Source organism: Myiozetetes cayanensis, unplaced genomic scaffold (assembly GCF_022539395.1).
Source record: "Myiozetetes cayanensis isolate MyiCay16 unplaced genomic scaffold, myiCay2020 scf3, whole genome shotgun sequence".
In the NCBI taxonomy this organism is placed as follows: domain Eukaryota; kingdom Metazoa; phylum Chordata; class Aves; order Passeriformes; family Tyrannidae; genus Myiozetetes; species Myiozetetes cayanensis.
This window is the reverse complement of record NW_026087521.1, coordinates 6,121,827-6,135,476: the sequence shown is the minus strand read 5'-3', so window position 1 is coordinate 6,135,476 and position 13,650 is coordinate 6,121,827. Positions and strand designations below refer to the sequence as shown.

Sequence of the window (13,650 nt, the reverse complement as noted above, 5' to 3'; positions counted from 1 at the left end):
ATATATTGCCAGAAGTCATTTCTAGAAGCCACCATGAGAGCACAACAGCAGGAACCTCTTCTCCTCACCATGCAGAGAAAGCAAATCCCTGCAAGCTCTCTCTACATTTTGGAGGTGATATTAAAGGCTAAATAACTCATTCACATAGTCAGTGCCCAGCCTGCAGCACAAGAGACACCAAGGACCAAGAGACACAAACAATTTTATAGTTAGATTAGAGCAAAGAATTCAGTAAGTGCTCAAAGACCTGAGATGTATGGCGTGGGAAGTCATCCAAGTGCTATTTATAGGGATAAACACATGTATTTCTTCTGTATATTTTGGGAATAGACCCTCATAGTGGCTGACACCACTGCCCTCACAGAGCTGTGGACAAGGACATGTTAACCTAGGGAATCAAAGACAAATTAGGAAGCAAGTGATGAGTAACAATCATTTGAGGTTGTCTTCCCAGCATTTATGTGAGTTATCCTGAACAATCCAACATGCCTTTGTACTTTGCCAGCACTACTTCTCCTTCCAGTATCAAATAAGTTAATTATTCCTCAGTTTCTTGCTTAGGCTTGTGTGTGATGCCAAGCAGATGAGATGACTGACCAGTTTTTCCCAGTGTATGACTCCAGGGGGATGGTGGAAACTTCTTTTGGCATAATACTACTGTCCCTGGTTAATCCTTCCATACAAACATCACTGATGATTCATGAACATCTATTTGAAAATCAAAAACAGGTCAGCAGCAAAGTGTGAAATTACGATCCAAGATTTATTTCCAGATACCTATTGTTTATGAACAACAGTAACAAACCAATAATTCTCTTGTCCTAACAGTGAACAGAATCAGAAGAAAATTCAAGGCAAAATGTGCTCAGCCTAGTGCAGAAGAGACAGGAGGTGTTGCCTATGAATAACCAAGGGCTGAGGCAGAGCACTCTGTTGGCCCAGGTTCTTTTCCAGCTTTGAAACATTATTTTCTATTTTTTCCATAAATTAACTTAATCTTCTCTTTATCAGGTATGCATGTAATCAGTATTTTAGTTTCACAAGCTTTTGTAACCCCTTACTCCAGCTGCTGGGAATCCAGTGAAGTCTCTTGCTCTTCTTAAGCTTCATATTTTTAAGCTGGACACATTATCAGAACTATTTTGTGATAAGTGGAAAGCTGAGCTCAACACTGAGGCTGTTTCCAATTCAGAAATACTGCAACTGGAATAACAGGAAATTTCAGGCTCTAAAATTAGTTTGTGTGAATAATGACATCTCATGCAAAACAGGTTTTGATAAAAACTCTGCTGGTGCGGCCTCTGCAATCTGGCTGTCATTAACGAGAGGCATTAGAGACTGGCACTGAAACAAAGGTACTCTTTCCTAAGACATCCTTTGCCTTGCATATCACAGAAACAAATATTTCTCTAGAGCATTGGTGCCACAGAAACAGTTTGTTCTTCCAGTGTCATAAACTGAGGGCTCTCAAGTGAAACTGAGCTTTTGTCTGCAGGCACTCAAACCACTTGTAGTAATAATAGCTCATAGCATCTTTAATTTATGCCTGGCTTCAGTGTTAGATTCCCCTGAGTTTCCATCTTCCTAAACGACAAGACTGTCCAGAGTGGCTGTGAGAATCTGTGGGAGAGGTGGGGAGGTGATGCAGAACATTGTGCTTGGATTGCCATGTGCAAAAATTGCACCTCCAACTGCTTTAAGCTTGTGCAAGTAGCTCCAACTGTGCTGACAGTGGAGCTGGAAATGGCACATCTGGATGGGTGCAGTGATACACTGGAATTAATAACTCCTGCTCAGGGCAGGATTAACTACCAGTGTTGCACCAGAGTGGCTGTGCTGCTGGTGCTTGAGGCATCTCAGTGTCATTCCACACTGGGAGCTCGCTGGCTCTGCCACCTCTGGTGGAATGGCACTGCTGAGACAGCAAACCCAAGTGTTAAATCCGTGCCCATCAGTGGTGGGATCAGACACTCCGGCAGGGCTGCTTCCTTCCAGCTTAGGGAAGGACCCTTTTCCTCTCTGCTGTATCCCAGACGTCCACTCTCTTAAGAGAGACCACGTCTGCAACTTCTGGTTATTCCTGGAAGCAAGGATGACATCCAGACCAAGACTAGGACGTGTGAGATGTGGGCTGTGTTTCTAAGATCACATTGCACTCAACAGAGACGGAGTCAAGGGAGACTGGAGAGTGATGCAAATCTTCCCTAAAGCAGATGGATCCATACTGTGAAAGCAGGGCTCTGAGTACAGAGCAGGGTGTGATCCAGTCACCTCAGCATGGGCATCTGGTGCTATCTGACACAGTCCATGGTCTCCCTCTTGGCTCCATCTGTCACTCTCCAAGGAAGGTCTCCACAGCACGCTGCATCTGCCAAGTGCACGTGGCTGTCCTGGATGCCCCAGAGTGGCACTAAATGTGGAAGTTTAGGCAACTGAAGGGCACACCCTGGTGAAAGGACTGCTTGCACTGACCCAGAGTGGGTTGAGGTGCCCAGAAAAAGAGTCCTGTGCCATCGGAGAAGCTGAAGTGCACAGCACCCCTGTCCTCAGCTGACAGGGATGTCATGGGAATATGCAGGGCTGGACTGTCCTGAAGCCACAGCTTGAGACCAGGCACACTGTGTGTGACTGCAACAGCAAGCACTAAGCACCTACATCAGGGGAACCAAAGGGAGCCCTGAAATGCTGCTGTTACAGGAGCATGCTGAAGGATGTAGCTCACGTGCAGAAATACTGAAGGAGGTGGTCTGGTCCAGACCCAATCCCACCCAAGCTGTAACAGTCTGGCAAACACATTACCATGATCCTTCTGCAGCAAAGTGTTATTGCCATTCATTTGGACTGTACACAATACAAATCAAGTCCTTATTACCTGAAGCACAGGAACCCTGAAAAGGCTTCCTTGTCTTGCAAACAGGAATTCATAGGGCCTGTTTCTTACCGAGTTGATTTAAGCCTTCTGGGTTGGAATTCCCCATACAGCAAATAGGGAATTTAAATTTGAGGACTGTGCATGCCTTGCTTGACAAGCCAAGCACATGCTGATTTGGAAAACAGAGAAGGAAACAGAGCTGAACCTTGTAGAAAGAGCAGCCTTGCTCAGGAAAGGGGGAGGATTAGGGATGAGATTGTAATCTTCCACCTACTGAAGATGTGTTCAAAAACTGGGTGTGGAGGACACGTTACTTAGCACTGTCTCACCCCTATTGCTCAGCAAGACACATAAAAGCAACAAGTGAAATAACAACAGGTCTGCCAGCAAAAAAAGACCTTTGGTGCAAGAACCATTGATGCATGGGACTGAAAACTTGGGGGAAAGCAGAGCCAGGTTTATCTCCGTGCAACCAGATGCAACAGTTCACAGCCCTCCCGTGGGCTGCCAGAGGGACACACATTTTCATGGTGGATATTTGACAATAAACTGAACCCAGGCAGCAGCTGAGTCTGGAAGTGAGGCAGGGTACTGCTGTCTTCCACCTGCATCCTCCTTTTTGCCACTTGCTGAAGCTGGTACTCAGCAAAGTACTAAAAAAGCAACAGAAAAGACTCTGTGTCCTGCCATGGCTGTCAAGGACTGAATACATTAAAAAAACCCCAACCCCTAGGACTTCCATGCTCAGGTTTGCTTGTGAAAAATGGTAACTTTGGGTCAGCATGCACCATCCTCATCTAAAAGAGCACTAGGGCATGATGTGTGAAGCAGCCTCTGAGGTATTTTGGCAAGTGTGTTGTCTTCCTCACTGGTGCAGCATGTCCCACTGGGCTTTGCAACAAAGTCAGAATCAGCACTGTCGATTTTTCCTTTGTTTAGCAAAAGCTTTTTGCATCTTGCTATTGATGGCTGCTCCAAGATAAATCCATTCCCCTGTAAAGTTTTGTACTCAATAACTTTTCAAATATTCATGTAGATTAGAAAGTCAGTCATAAAACATTTTCAGGCAGGACTTTGTTTTAAATAATTAAACACGTGCAAATAAATAAAGCCTTCCTATACCATTTTAATATAACCCTCCTCCCAATTTTGGGTAGTGTACAACATGCTCAAGACTAAATGCAAATGTAAGAAATGAACATTGCACAGAGTGGATAACACAGCAGTGAGGCATATCCTGGCAAAAATAGTGATACAACCCCATCAAAAAGTTATTCGTGTTGACAAGCCATGAAATGTCTGCATAAGGAGAAAGGGAACAAAGCAGGAATGCTTTAATGCTGTGCCTCACTGGAGCTGCTTTTTCCTTCAGTGTTGTATAACTGTGACAGTTGTGTAAAAGGGAAAAGTCAAAAAAAAGAGAAAGCACTGGCAATGCTGGCAGGAATAGACATTTGTTTCTGTGGCAGTCAACAGCCAAACAGCAGCTCTGTGCTCTCTTGGCTGAAGGAACAGGCTTGTTGTGCTTTGTGTGGTCACCTTGATCTGTCCGCGGCAAAAGCCCGACCTCCTCTGGAAGACCCACATGAATAGCTTGTGGTTCAAGGCTCTCAGGCTGGGCACAAGAAAGCTGTGCAGCTGTTACCTGGGGGACATGCACAGACCTACAGCCCCCACCCCTGGGCACAGACTGCCCCGTCAAGAGAGACCCCTAAAAACTGGAGTCGGACAAGAAGTCCTGCGTTTTCTTGTCAATCCAGATATGAGCAGTGATTTCATACACTCACGCACGCAGATCTGGATTCAGAGGATGGTGCCCAGTAATATTATGAATGCCTTTTTCTGGATGGCAGTGATGACCCCTGGTGCCAGGGTATCCCTGTGACCACAGTGGCCTGGAGACCTCTCCACTCCTTCCATGTGTTGTCACTGGTGCAGTGACTGGTGCACCTACTTCCATGGCTCAAGCACTGAAAGTGCACCAACATCTAAAGTACTGGCTGCCCCTTTCGTGAAGACAAGTCTGGATATGAGGAAAAATCTTTGCCCCATGAGGGCAGTCAAGCAGTGGAAGAGGTTGCCCACAGTCTCTGTCTTTGGAGGATTTTGAGACACAACTGAAAAGCCCTAGGCTCCCTAGTCTGGCCTCAAGGAAAGGACTTCTCAAGGTTCCCTCCAACCTAAATTATCCTATTAAGTCTTTTTGAAGAAGGGTGGCACACACTGAATGATGACAGGCACTACATCTCCATAAACATGAGTTCTGAGATCTATCCACCACTTTGGAGAATGCACAGAAGTCCTGGTCCTGCAGCTTTCTCAAGCAACCAATCCCCCCTCCTTTGAACAGTGATTAGTCCATTAGAGGAGCAAATCTCCACCAAGAATGCAGAGGTTTAATGGTTTGAGGGAAGAGTGATAGAACTGACAGGGCTAACCCTCTCCTGTGGGACCTGATGGTTGGATGAGATAAGGAAAACAATTCCTCATTTTCAGTAAGAATTTCAATACTTTTGTATTATGTTTTGATGAGAATAACTCATTCCAGTATATTAAAAGCTCTTTCCCCCTTATCTCCTTCTGTGCCCTCCCCAGGGTGATGCCATGAGAGAGGTGGCTTTTTGGGGTATACCTGTGGGCATACTGCTGTGCTGCATGGAAACAGCCAAATTTGTATCCTGTCAAAGCTCATCTGAGCAGGGGACATAATAACTTCAATAATGTCACAATCTGGGCAAGCCCATACCACTGCCTACAGTGTAGTTGAGGTGGGCACACTGATTATGGCATTTGAAGGGTACTGGCTCATTTCCTACCACCTGTACCCAAATTTCAGCCCTTATGCAGCTGGGAGTTGTCCAGAGTTCATGTTATCCTGGGTCAAAAGTGTCAGATATTAATTATTTGGCCCAGCCTAAGCGGGTAACTCGATGGTGGGAGAGCATTCTGCGGGTCCCAAGGGGGACAGTGACTGAAAACCCATCAGGTACTCACAGGATGTATGCGATGACCCCGATGGACCAGCAGTCCACAGCTTTGCTGTAGGGTTTCTGGGCCAGCACTTCAGGAGCTGAAAAACAAAAAGCCAAGCAAGCACATGTTATAAGAACAAATATTTGAGTAGGGTCAAGAGGCAGGATGCTGAAGCTCCCCAAGACCTTGTTTTGCCCTCCACACACAGCGCTTGCATTTGTAAATGTCCTGAGGTCATTGTAAATGACCTTTTTGAAGGTCATATTCTTACAAAGAAGGATGGCTCCTAGAGTGGAGAAAATTCCCCATTTTTTGTCTCTAGGCACAGAAAACAAAACTAAGCCCAGAAAAATACGTGAGAGTCAGAGAGTCATCACCTCCCTGTTTGGGAGGAAAATGAGGTCAAGCCTTGCACGGGTGCAGAGATGCACATTCCCCCTGACAGCATCACAGCTTCACCACATCATGCTGCCAAACCAGAGAGTTCCAGAGGCAGCTCAGAAAGCGCAGCGTGTCAGGGAGCAGATAAACTACATCTGCAGGAGAGGAAAGAGAGCAGCCACCATTTCTTCCAGCAGCTGCCTTTCAAAGCCTGCAGGATGTCAGAGAAAGGAGGAGTAATTTGTCCTTCTGCCTCTGGGAACAGAGACACCTCAGAGGGAGAAAAGGAAAGCAGCAAAGGAACTGAGCCTTCTGCCTCTATAGTTTCAGCCACCATACTCTGAATTTTGCTAGAAACAAGAGCCTGGGTATTTATTGAAACTCTTTGTGGGTCTGCTTTCCTATCCTAGACTAGTGAGAGTTAAAAAGGTGTATTTTTGGGGGGATCCTGGAGTATTATGTTTTCCCTGTTGGGAGTTTGCAGTACAAATGCTTAAACCTAAATTTTAAAACCCTGTGACCCTAATCTGTTTCATGTAAAGAAGCTTTTGCTTTTTTTTTTTCCAAAGCAAAATGTCCACAATAATGCAAGAAATCACTGCTTGTGGCATTCCTAAAGCAGGCTTGCCACACTATGTTTTAAAAAGCACAGTATTTCCTCTGAGTAATTTGGAGTTCAAATGCTGGAAAAAAGTCATGAAGGGGTAAGTCCCAACAGAAACATTTCTTGGGGGTTACACCTTCCTCTCATAGGAGTCTTACCAATATCAAAGCAGTTAAACTACTTGAAAAACAGGAAAAAAAAATTGGGAACCACATATAAGTGTTAAAACTTGAGCCTCACATTTAGTTGCTACCTATGCTCTGGTGTACTGATAGGACTCTTCAAAGACTTTTAGTTTCTTAAGTTAAGGAAGCCAACAAAACTAAGGTCAAAACTGCCAGCAAGAAAGAGAACAGGAGCAATAATGAGAAACAGAAGAGACTTTCTGGTGCTTTGGCATGAGAGCTTACAGAAGGGATTGGAGGAAGAAAGTGCATGAGGCAGATAAGAGCTTCCAGGTTGCATTTCCACAAGCAGAAAAATGATAGAAAGAGTCAAATTCCAGTGGGGACACATTGTAAAAAGGAAGAAAATCCAGGGGAATGTGGATACAAAAATATAGCTGGCAGCCAGATTATGAAGAGTCTTGAAGATTTGGATATGCCGGATATGCCCCAATCTGCAGCAGAGGTTAAATATTGCCCCAATCTTCAGGTTATCCAGCAAAGTGGGATCACTGCATGTACAAGGAATTAGAAGGATGGTTCTGTTCATACATTGCTAATCCTAATACACTGCTGTCCTGTGTGAATACTCCAACATTTATCCACCACAGGCCAAAGAAAGTTTCTTTCCACTGTACCGTCTATGAATGGTCCCAAACTCGGCTCCAGGTGCTTGGTAGAAACCTGCACCCCAAATCCTGAGCAGCCTCAGGAACCTCCTTCCAGGACATGGGCATGCTGCTGCAGTTCAACATAAAGGTGAAAATGCTCTTACTACAATAGGGGACAAAGCTATGGAAATACAGATGACCTCTACAGTTGATGCCCAGAACGTAACTCCTCTCCCAACAGCTGGGTCAGGGTCTGTCTGTTGGCTGGGTGCTAGTTAGTCCATCAGAGGGGAATTTGAAGGCAAGCTCAGGATAAAAAAATAAAGCACTGGCCTGCCACTGCCTCACAGATAACCTGGCAAGCTGGGACACTCTGGAAATGTTCATTTCCCGTGTATGAAACAGTCGTTCCCCAAAGTTGCTCAAGACAACTTTCCCAGAAAATCCTTGTGTCCCTTAATCTGGCTCTTTCCTTTGTGATTCATCAAAATTTGCCTCCAAGTTTTCCTCTAAAAATAACATGTTTTTCAAAATGTGCATCAAATAGGGTTTGGGAGACTTGGTTTCCTGTTTTGTTCCATCCCTTGTGACTGAATTTTGTGACAAAATATGAGGAAGAAGGGAGTTAATTTTCCCCTGTCCTTAGATTAGATGTCTTCCAACTTTCCAGTCCTTCCAAATTCCCAATACTTTATTCACATACCTCTCCTACCTTTGACTCTCTGCTCCTGTTTACACAATTTTCAGGACTGGTAAACACTATACATCTCCTAATTCCAAAAGAAAATATTATGCAAATGGCTTCTAAGCACCAGGGATCCTAGTGAGCTCCTGACATTATACAGATATGCCACATTAACACAACAAAAAACAAATGTGAGATGAGGGGATATGAACTATATAAAGATTCTCCCCCTTAAAACATCAAAGCTTTGTTGAGGCATTTCTGTTTTAAAGGAGTGAAGAGCACCGATAACAGTTGCTGCTCTGGATGGTGGCTGTGAAGCAGGTAAGAACATCATTTGCTCGGAGCAAATGTGAGGCTATTTACTCCCCTTTGGTAAACCCTAATGAAGAGAGGTTTAAATACTTATTTTAAGGCCAAATGGCTGGTTTTGGTTTTTGTTCCAATGAGCAGACATGCAACAGGAACAGGAGAACATAGCTCAGCATCATCTGTCTGTGATACATGGAAAAGACGGAAATATTTAATGAGCTGAAAAACAAAGTCAGAGGAGCTCTTAGGAGTGATGGTAGATCAGTGCCAAGAGGCAAAAGCAAGAGATACAATGAAAAAAATCCAAGATCTGACAGCATTAAAGGATCAGCACAGACAGCTGAGGAGACAAAACAGCAGTGAGGATAAGGGGAAAGTCAAACCTCCCATTTCTGTCGCTGGGGAGACGCCAGCTGAGCACAGGTTTCCAGTATCACACATTCCCTAGGGAATCACTGAGGGCTCAAATGCTAAACAACAGTCACCCAGAAACAGGAAAATCAATGAAGCTAACCTGGACCCTTCCTCCACATCCAGGAACTGTATTTCAGGCCGAATCACCATTATTACCAGCAACACGTGCCAGGTACCAGGTAGGATAATGGTCCCAGGGCCTCATGAAGATGTGCTCCCCAGGCCAGATGATCTGCTGTTTTACTATTAGGGTTTTTTTCGGTTTTGTTTAGCTATGTTTTGCTTTTAATAAGAGAAAAAATTAAAATACTTGTTTCAAATGGAGGTTTTAAGAAAAGGTACAGACCAGGAACATTTTGAATCCTTTCAGAACACTATGCCATTACCCTCAGAGAGCACAGCTATGCTAATAAGCTCCCTAAAAATGCAGCTGCCTGGATACCAAAACCAGCAACCCATGTTCTTGCAAAGAGCTCAAGTGATGGGGATTGCTCTGATACTTTAAGCCTGTTGATCACACTGTACAAGTCATGAGAGTGCCTGTTCTTCAAAACAGCATCTACTTAAAAGTGGTTCTCCTTCACTCCCATGATATGGTACTCCCAGCAGATTTGGCTGTCCCATAAGAACTGTCTAATGCTATTTTCTGTGGTTTACATGGCTCCCCACACATTGTATGCCGGAAGGAAGAAGGCCTTTGAACAAAGGTTTATGCCCTTGAAGTTCCCTGTAGGAGTGACAACTCACTTGTAAATGTGGGAGGAATTGAAAGATCTAAATAGGGTTAAAATAACCAGAGACCTGCCCATCTGACCAGGCAAACAGGCCTGGTGCAAGCCAGGACTAATAGTTCAGCTGGTAACTATTTTAGTGCCAGTGTCCATCATGTGAGCACATCCTGCAAGTAAAAAAGAGGAAACAATGAATGGGCTGCACAGGTACAGGATGGCCATGAAATCCAAGAGGGAAGGTGAGATATAGTCAAAGTTTATAAGGGACACCAAAGGGAGATGGAACCAGCCCCATGACTTAGGACTTCTGAAGTACCAGCTCAAGAAGATGGACAACTCAGTATCACTGAGAAGATGGTTGGAGGCACAAAGGGCCAACCCAGCCCCTCTTCTGAAGTCAGGGTACAAGAGCACTGTGAGTTCCTCTGCTGTCCTACAAAGTGTCCTCCTCACAGTGCAAACAGGCTGAGATGCATTTACTACAAAACCAGTGTCCTCCTTCCACTGATTCTTGGGATGAAAACAACTCCTGTCCATTTTTCACACAGCCCTCCAGTGTTCATTGTGTTCCGTTTGGCCGAGACATTGAAGTTTGAAGCTCTTTCTGAAGGAGATCAGGGTTTCAGTGCGGTATTGCTGACTTCTTGTGCTCCTGTTCTCCCTATTTCATGTTGCTGAGTCAGATTTAGGTATTTGTCATGGGACATAACTCAGCTACAACCACACACAAGCAAACACAGTGTCAGGATATGGCAATGTAGCTGAGAGATCACACTGTCACGTGCTTATGCCTAAGCAAACCCTGGTCAGAGTGGTTCCCATGCTTTATTTTTACTTTATTACTCATGTTACTCCCTGAACAGCTCCTTAGGTAACTTTCTGGTAATAAGGATATCCCAAAGGCTTATTGAGTGTTTTCAAACCTTCGACACAAAGGATACCAAAGAGGTCAAAATTCAACATGGAAATCCATTGCTTACTTAAACGCTGTGGTCTTGAGCAGGGCTAAGAGAAACATGTGGCTTTGGTAGGATCTGAAACTGCTACTGCATTTCTGGCAGAGCTGAAAGATGTGAAATGACCTTTCATAAAAGCACTACAGAAAATGAAAACAGTGAGTGAGGTGGGGTGTACAGGGACCAACCACATATCCAGGGTCCAGCCCAATTTGTACGATGGGGAAGTACGAGAAAATATTACATGAAGCTGGATTGGGACTCAGTGCAAGAATTTTAAATCTCAGTAGGATTAAGATATTAGCCAGCCACAAACACAGCTCGTAATTCAGACTTTCTGCAAAAGGAGATCAGATTGCCTCAGACAGGCTTTCTAACTTTTTTTTTTTTTAATTTTCAATGCTCCTAAGTGTTTAAGTCCCATCTGCAGAAGTAACCAAAGCTTTTGGGGGACCAGGTCTCATGGAAAGTCACTCAGTGAGACCTAATTCCCAAACAACCAACATGTCTTCAGAGGAATTTGCTGAGTGACTGGAGTCACCTCCTGGTGTATGCCCAACTTGACACACCTGAGGGACGTCTCATTTTCAGGCAGGCTTGAAAAGCTCCTCCATTAAAATTGAGTTATTATATATGGTTTCCAGCTGACCAACCCAAATCTATCATGTTTAAAATGATAAATCACTAATGGCTTATTGAGATCTTGCCCATAATCACACACATCACTCAGGGTTTTGAAAACATCACTTATTCTCCAGTTTAGATGATGGGGTGGGATCCAGGTAGGCCAGTCCACACACCTAATTTACAATGAAATGAGCCACACAAGCCACATCATCGTACCCAATTTACGTGCTGTCTAAAAGCTGGGTGCCTAGTCCCAGCTCATCACCCAGACTCTTTCCATAAAAAATGGGGACAAGAGTGGTAAGCAGATAAGAAAATGGAAGACCTTCTTAGAAGAAGTTGTATTCTCAGATCCCCTTTGCAGTAAGCAAACATTTAGATTGGCCTCTTAACACAAGTGGCTCAACTAATTAGGTTAAATTATACTAACTATCAGCATTTAACCACAGGACTAAATTCTCTGACAAAACTTCTGAAAAACTAAGATCTTGGAACTGTTGACAGTAATTTAATCTGTAGCTTTAAAAGCTCAAGTGCTAATGCATTACTGCTCGTGCACATTTTGATTAGTAATACTTCGATTTTCAGTAAGAAAACTGATATTTGTTAAAGAATTTAATTATAATTACATCTTTCCCTGTTCAATGAACTTCCGAACCTCATAAACAGGGATTCAGTGTCTCGGATATTACTGCTCTTTGTAAATAAAACTAATAAAACTTGAGATAAAAACTGAAACACAAGGAGTTGAAAGTATATCCTAATCAGGGAAATAAGACAGAAAGGACAGGAGTTTGCACACTTGCAAAGACTTGGGTAGCAGACATGAGTTAAGATCAGGTCTGCTTCCGAGTCAGAAGCTTGTCTGACACTTTGTATAGTGGGATCTGATGGATCCGTTTCTGGAGATGAAGTATAAACAGGAGTATAAATAGCAGTGGATGCTAATGACTTTTTGACAGAGCTCAGGGTGCCTTTGACATGTGATATGAAAGTAATTTAAAAGCAAAGTGGTTAAACTGAGAAAAATAATCAATTGCTAATCAAAATCTTAAAAAATGGCGCGCTCTACATATAATTAAAGAAAATCATCAGGAAATGCAACGTGAGTGATGGATCCCTAACTGTTATTCAACCCTAGGTAAAATATCTGGGGAAAAAAAAAATCACAAAACACAAAAAGAGGTGGTAGATAGGACACTTCATGGGCCAGGACGGTGTCATTTGTCTACCCCAACCCAGCTGAAGACATGTATTCGTGTTGTGCCATTAGGAGGAATGACTCTTACAGTGATTTGAGGGTACTAGGCTGGTGATGTAAATTGGAAGGCGGGAAAACTTTTGCATGTGGACAAATTGGTAACCACATATGCAGGAGCCATGTCTTCAGGTGTGACGCTCATGGAGGCCCATTCGTGGGCATCACCACAGTGACTGGCAACAAAAATGTTTTGTGTTTGGAAAATGTTGTCTGATCAACCCATCACGTTAAAAAAAAATGTACAGCACTTAAGAGGAGCTGCTTCCTGTGCAGGAAAAAAAAAAAAAAAAACACAAACACATATTTGGAGATGTTTGCTTTGTGAAAGAGGGGGGAAAGTCCTGTCAGCACTTCAGAATTAAGCAGTTGGGACCTCTTGAACTGTGATGAGTAAATCCTGTGTTCAGTAAGGTAACAACAGGCCTGGAGGCACTTGTGTAGCTATCAGCGCCCAGACCATGAGTAATGAGAGCTCTCAAACATCTCTCAAAGCACTACAGTTTGTGTCACAGGCTCTGAGAGCTTCCTCTACAAAATTGTAAGTTTTCTTATGTAAATGGCTACTGCTGAGAGGCCATGTGAGATCACTCTGCCCAAGCACAGTCAAACTCCCTCACTTCCATCAGCACTTCAGCAAATTACGTCTGAGCTTCTCTGTGTCTAAAGACTTATTCTAGTCAGTGCCCATTCCAGAACAAAATAAAACAAGTTTGTTAAGGAGAGAAGAGCTGACAGCAAAAATTATGAAAATTGCTATCTCAGCTCAATTCCTGCTACTGCTTTGAAGAAGATTTCCAGTCTGGTGTGATTACACAAGACAGCTACCCAGGCTGCGCGGAGAGCATCCTGACTCATATGTCTTAAAATAAAACAATGATGGGCTGATGGCTTCAAGATGGGAAAGCACAGAAATCTGTTCCTTCTCCTGATGTTATCGGGATAGACGGTGTCTGTGCAGCGCGAAGATAATACCCGGAAAAAGGTACCTGGGACAAATCTGTATCACTGTGTCATAACGGCATCATCTCATACCGTGGTACTATCAGAACTATGGAAACA

General features: G+C 43.7%; 1 protein-coding gene across 3 annotated transcripts in view; it reads right to left on the bottom strand.

Annotated features, from left to right (window-relative positions):
* Nucleotides 1-13,650, bottom strand: part of CAMK1D (calcium/calmodulin dependent protein kinase ID) — a 216,742-nt gene that overhangs the window by 26,838 nt on the left and 176,254 nt on the right. For all 3 annotated transcript variants that reach the window (XM_050324274.1, XM_050324275.1, XM_050324276.1), the window contains exon 6: nucleotides 5,867-5,942. In XM_050324274.1, the coding sequence (XP_050180231.1) occupies nucleotides 5,867-5,942 (76 nt within the window). The remainder of the gene's footprint in view (nucleotides 1-5,866; nucleotides 5,943-13,650) is intronic.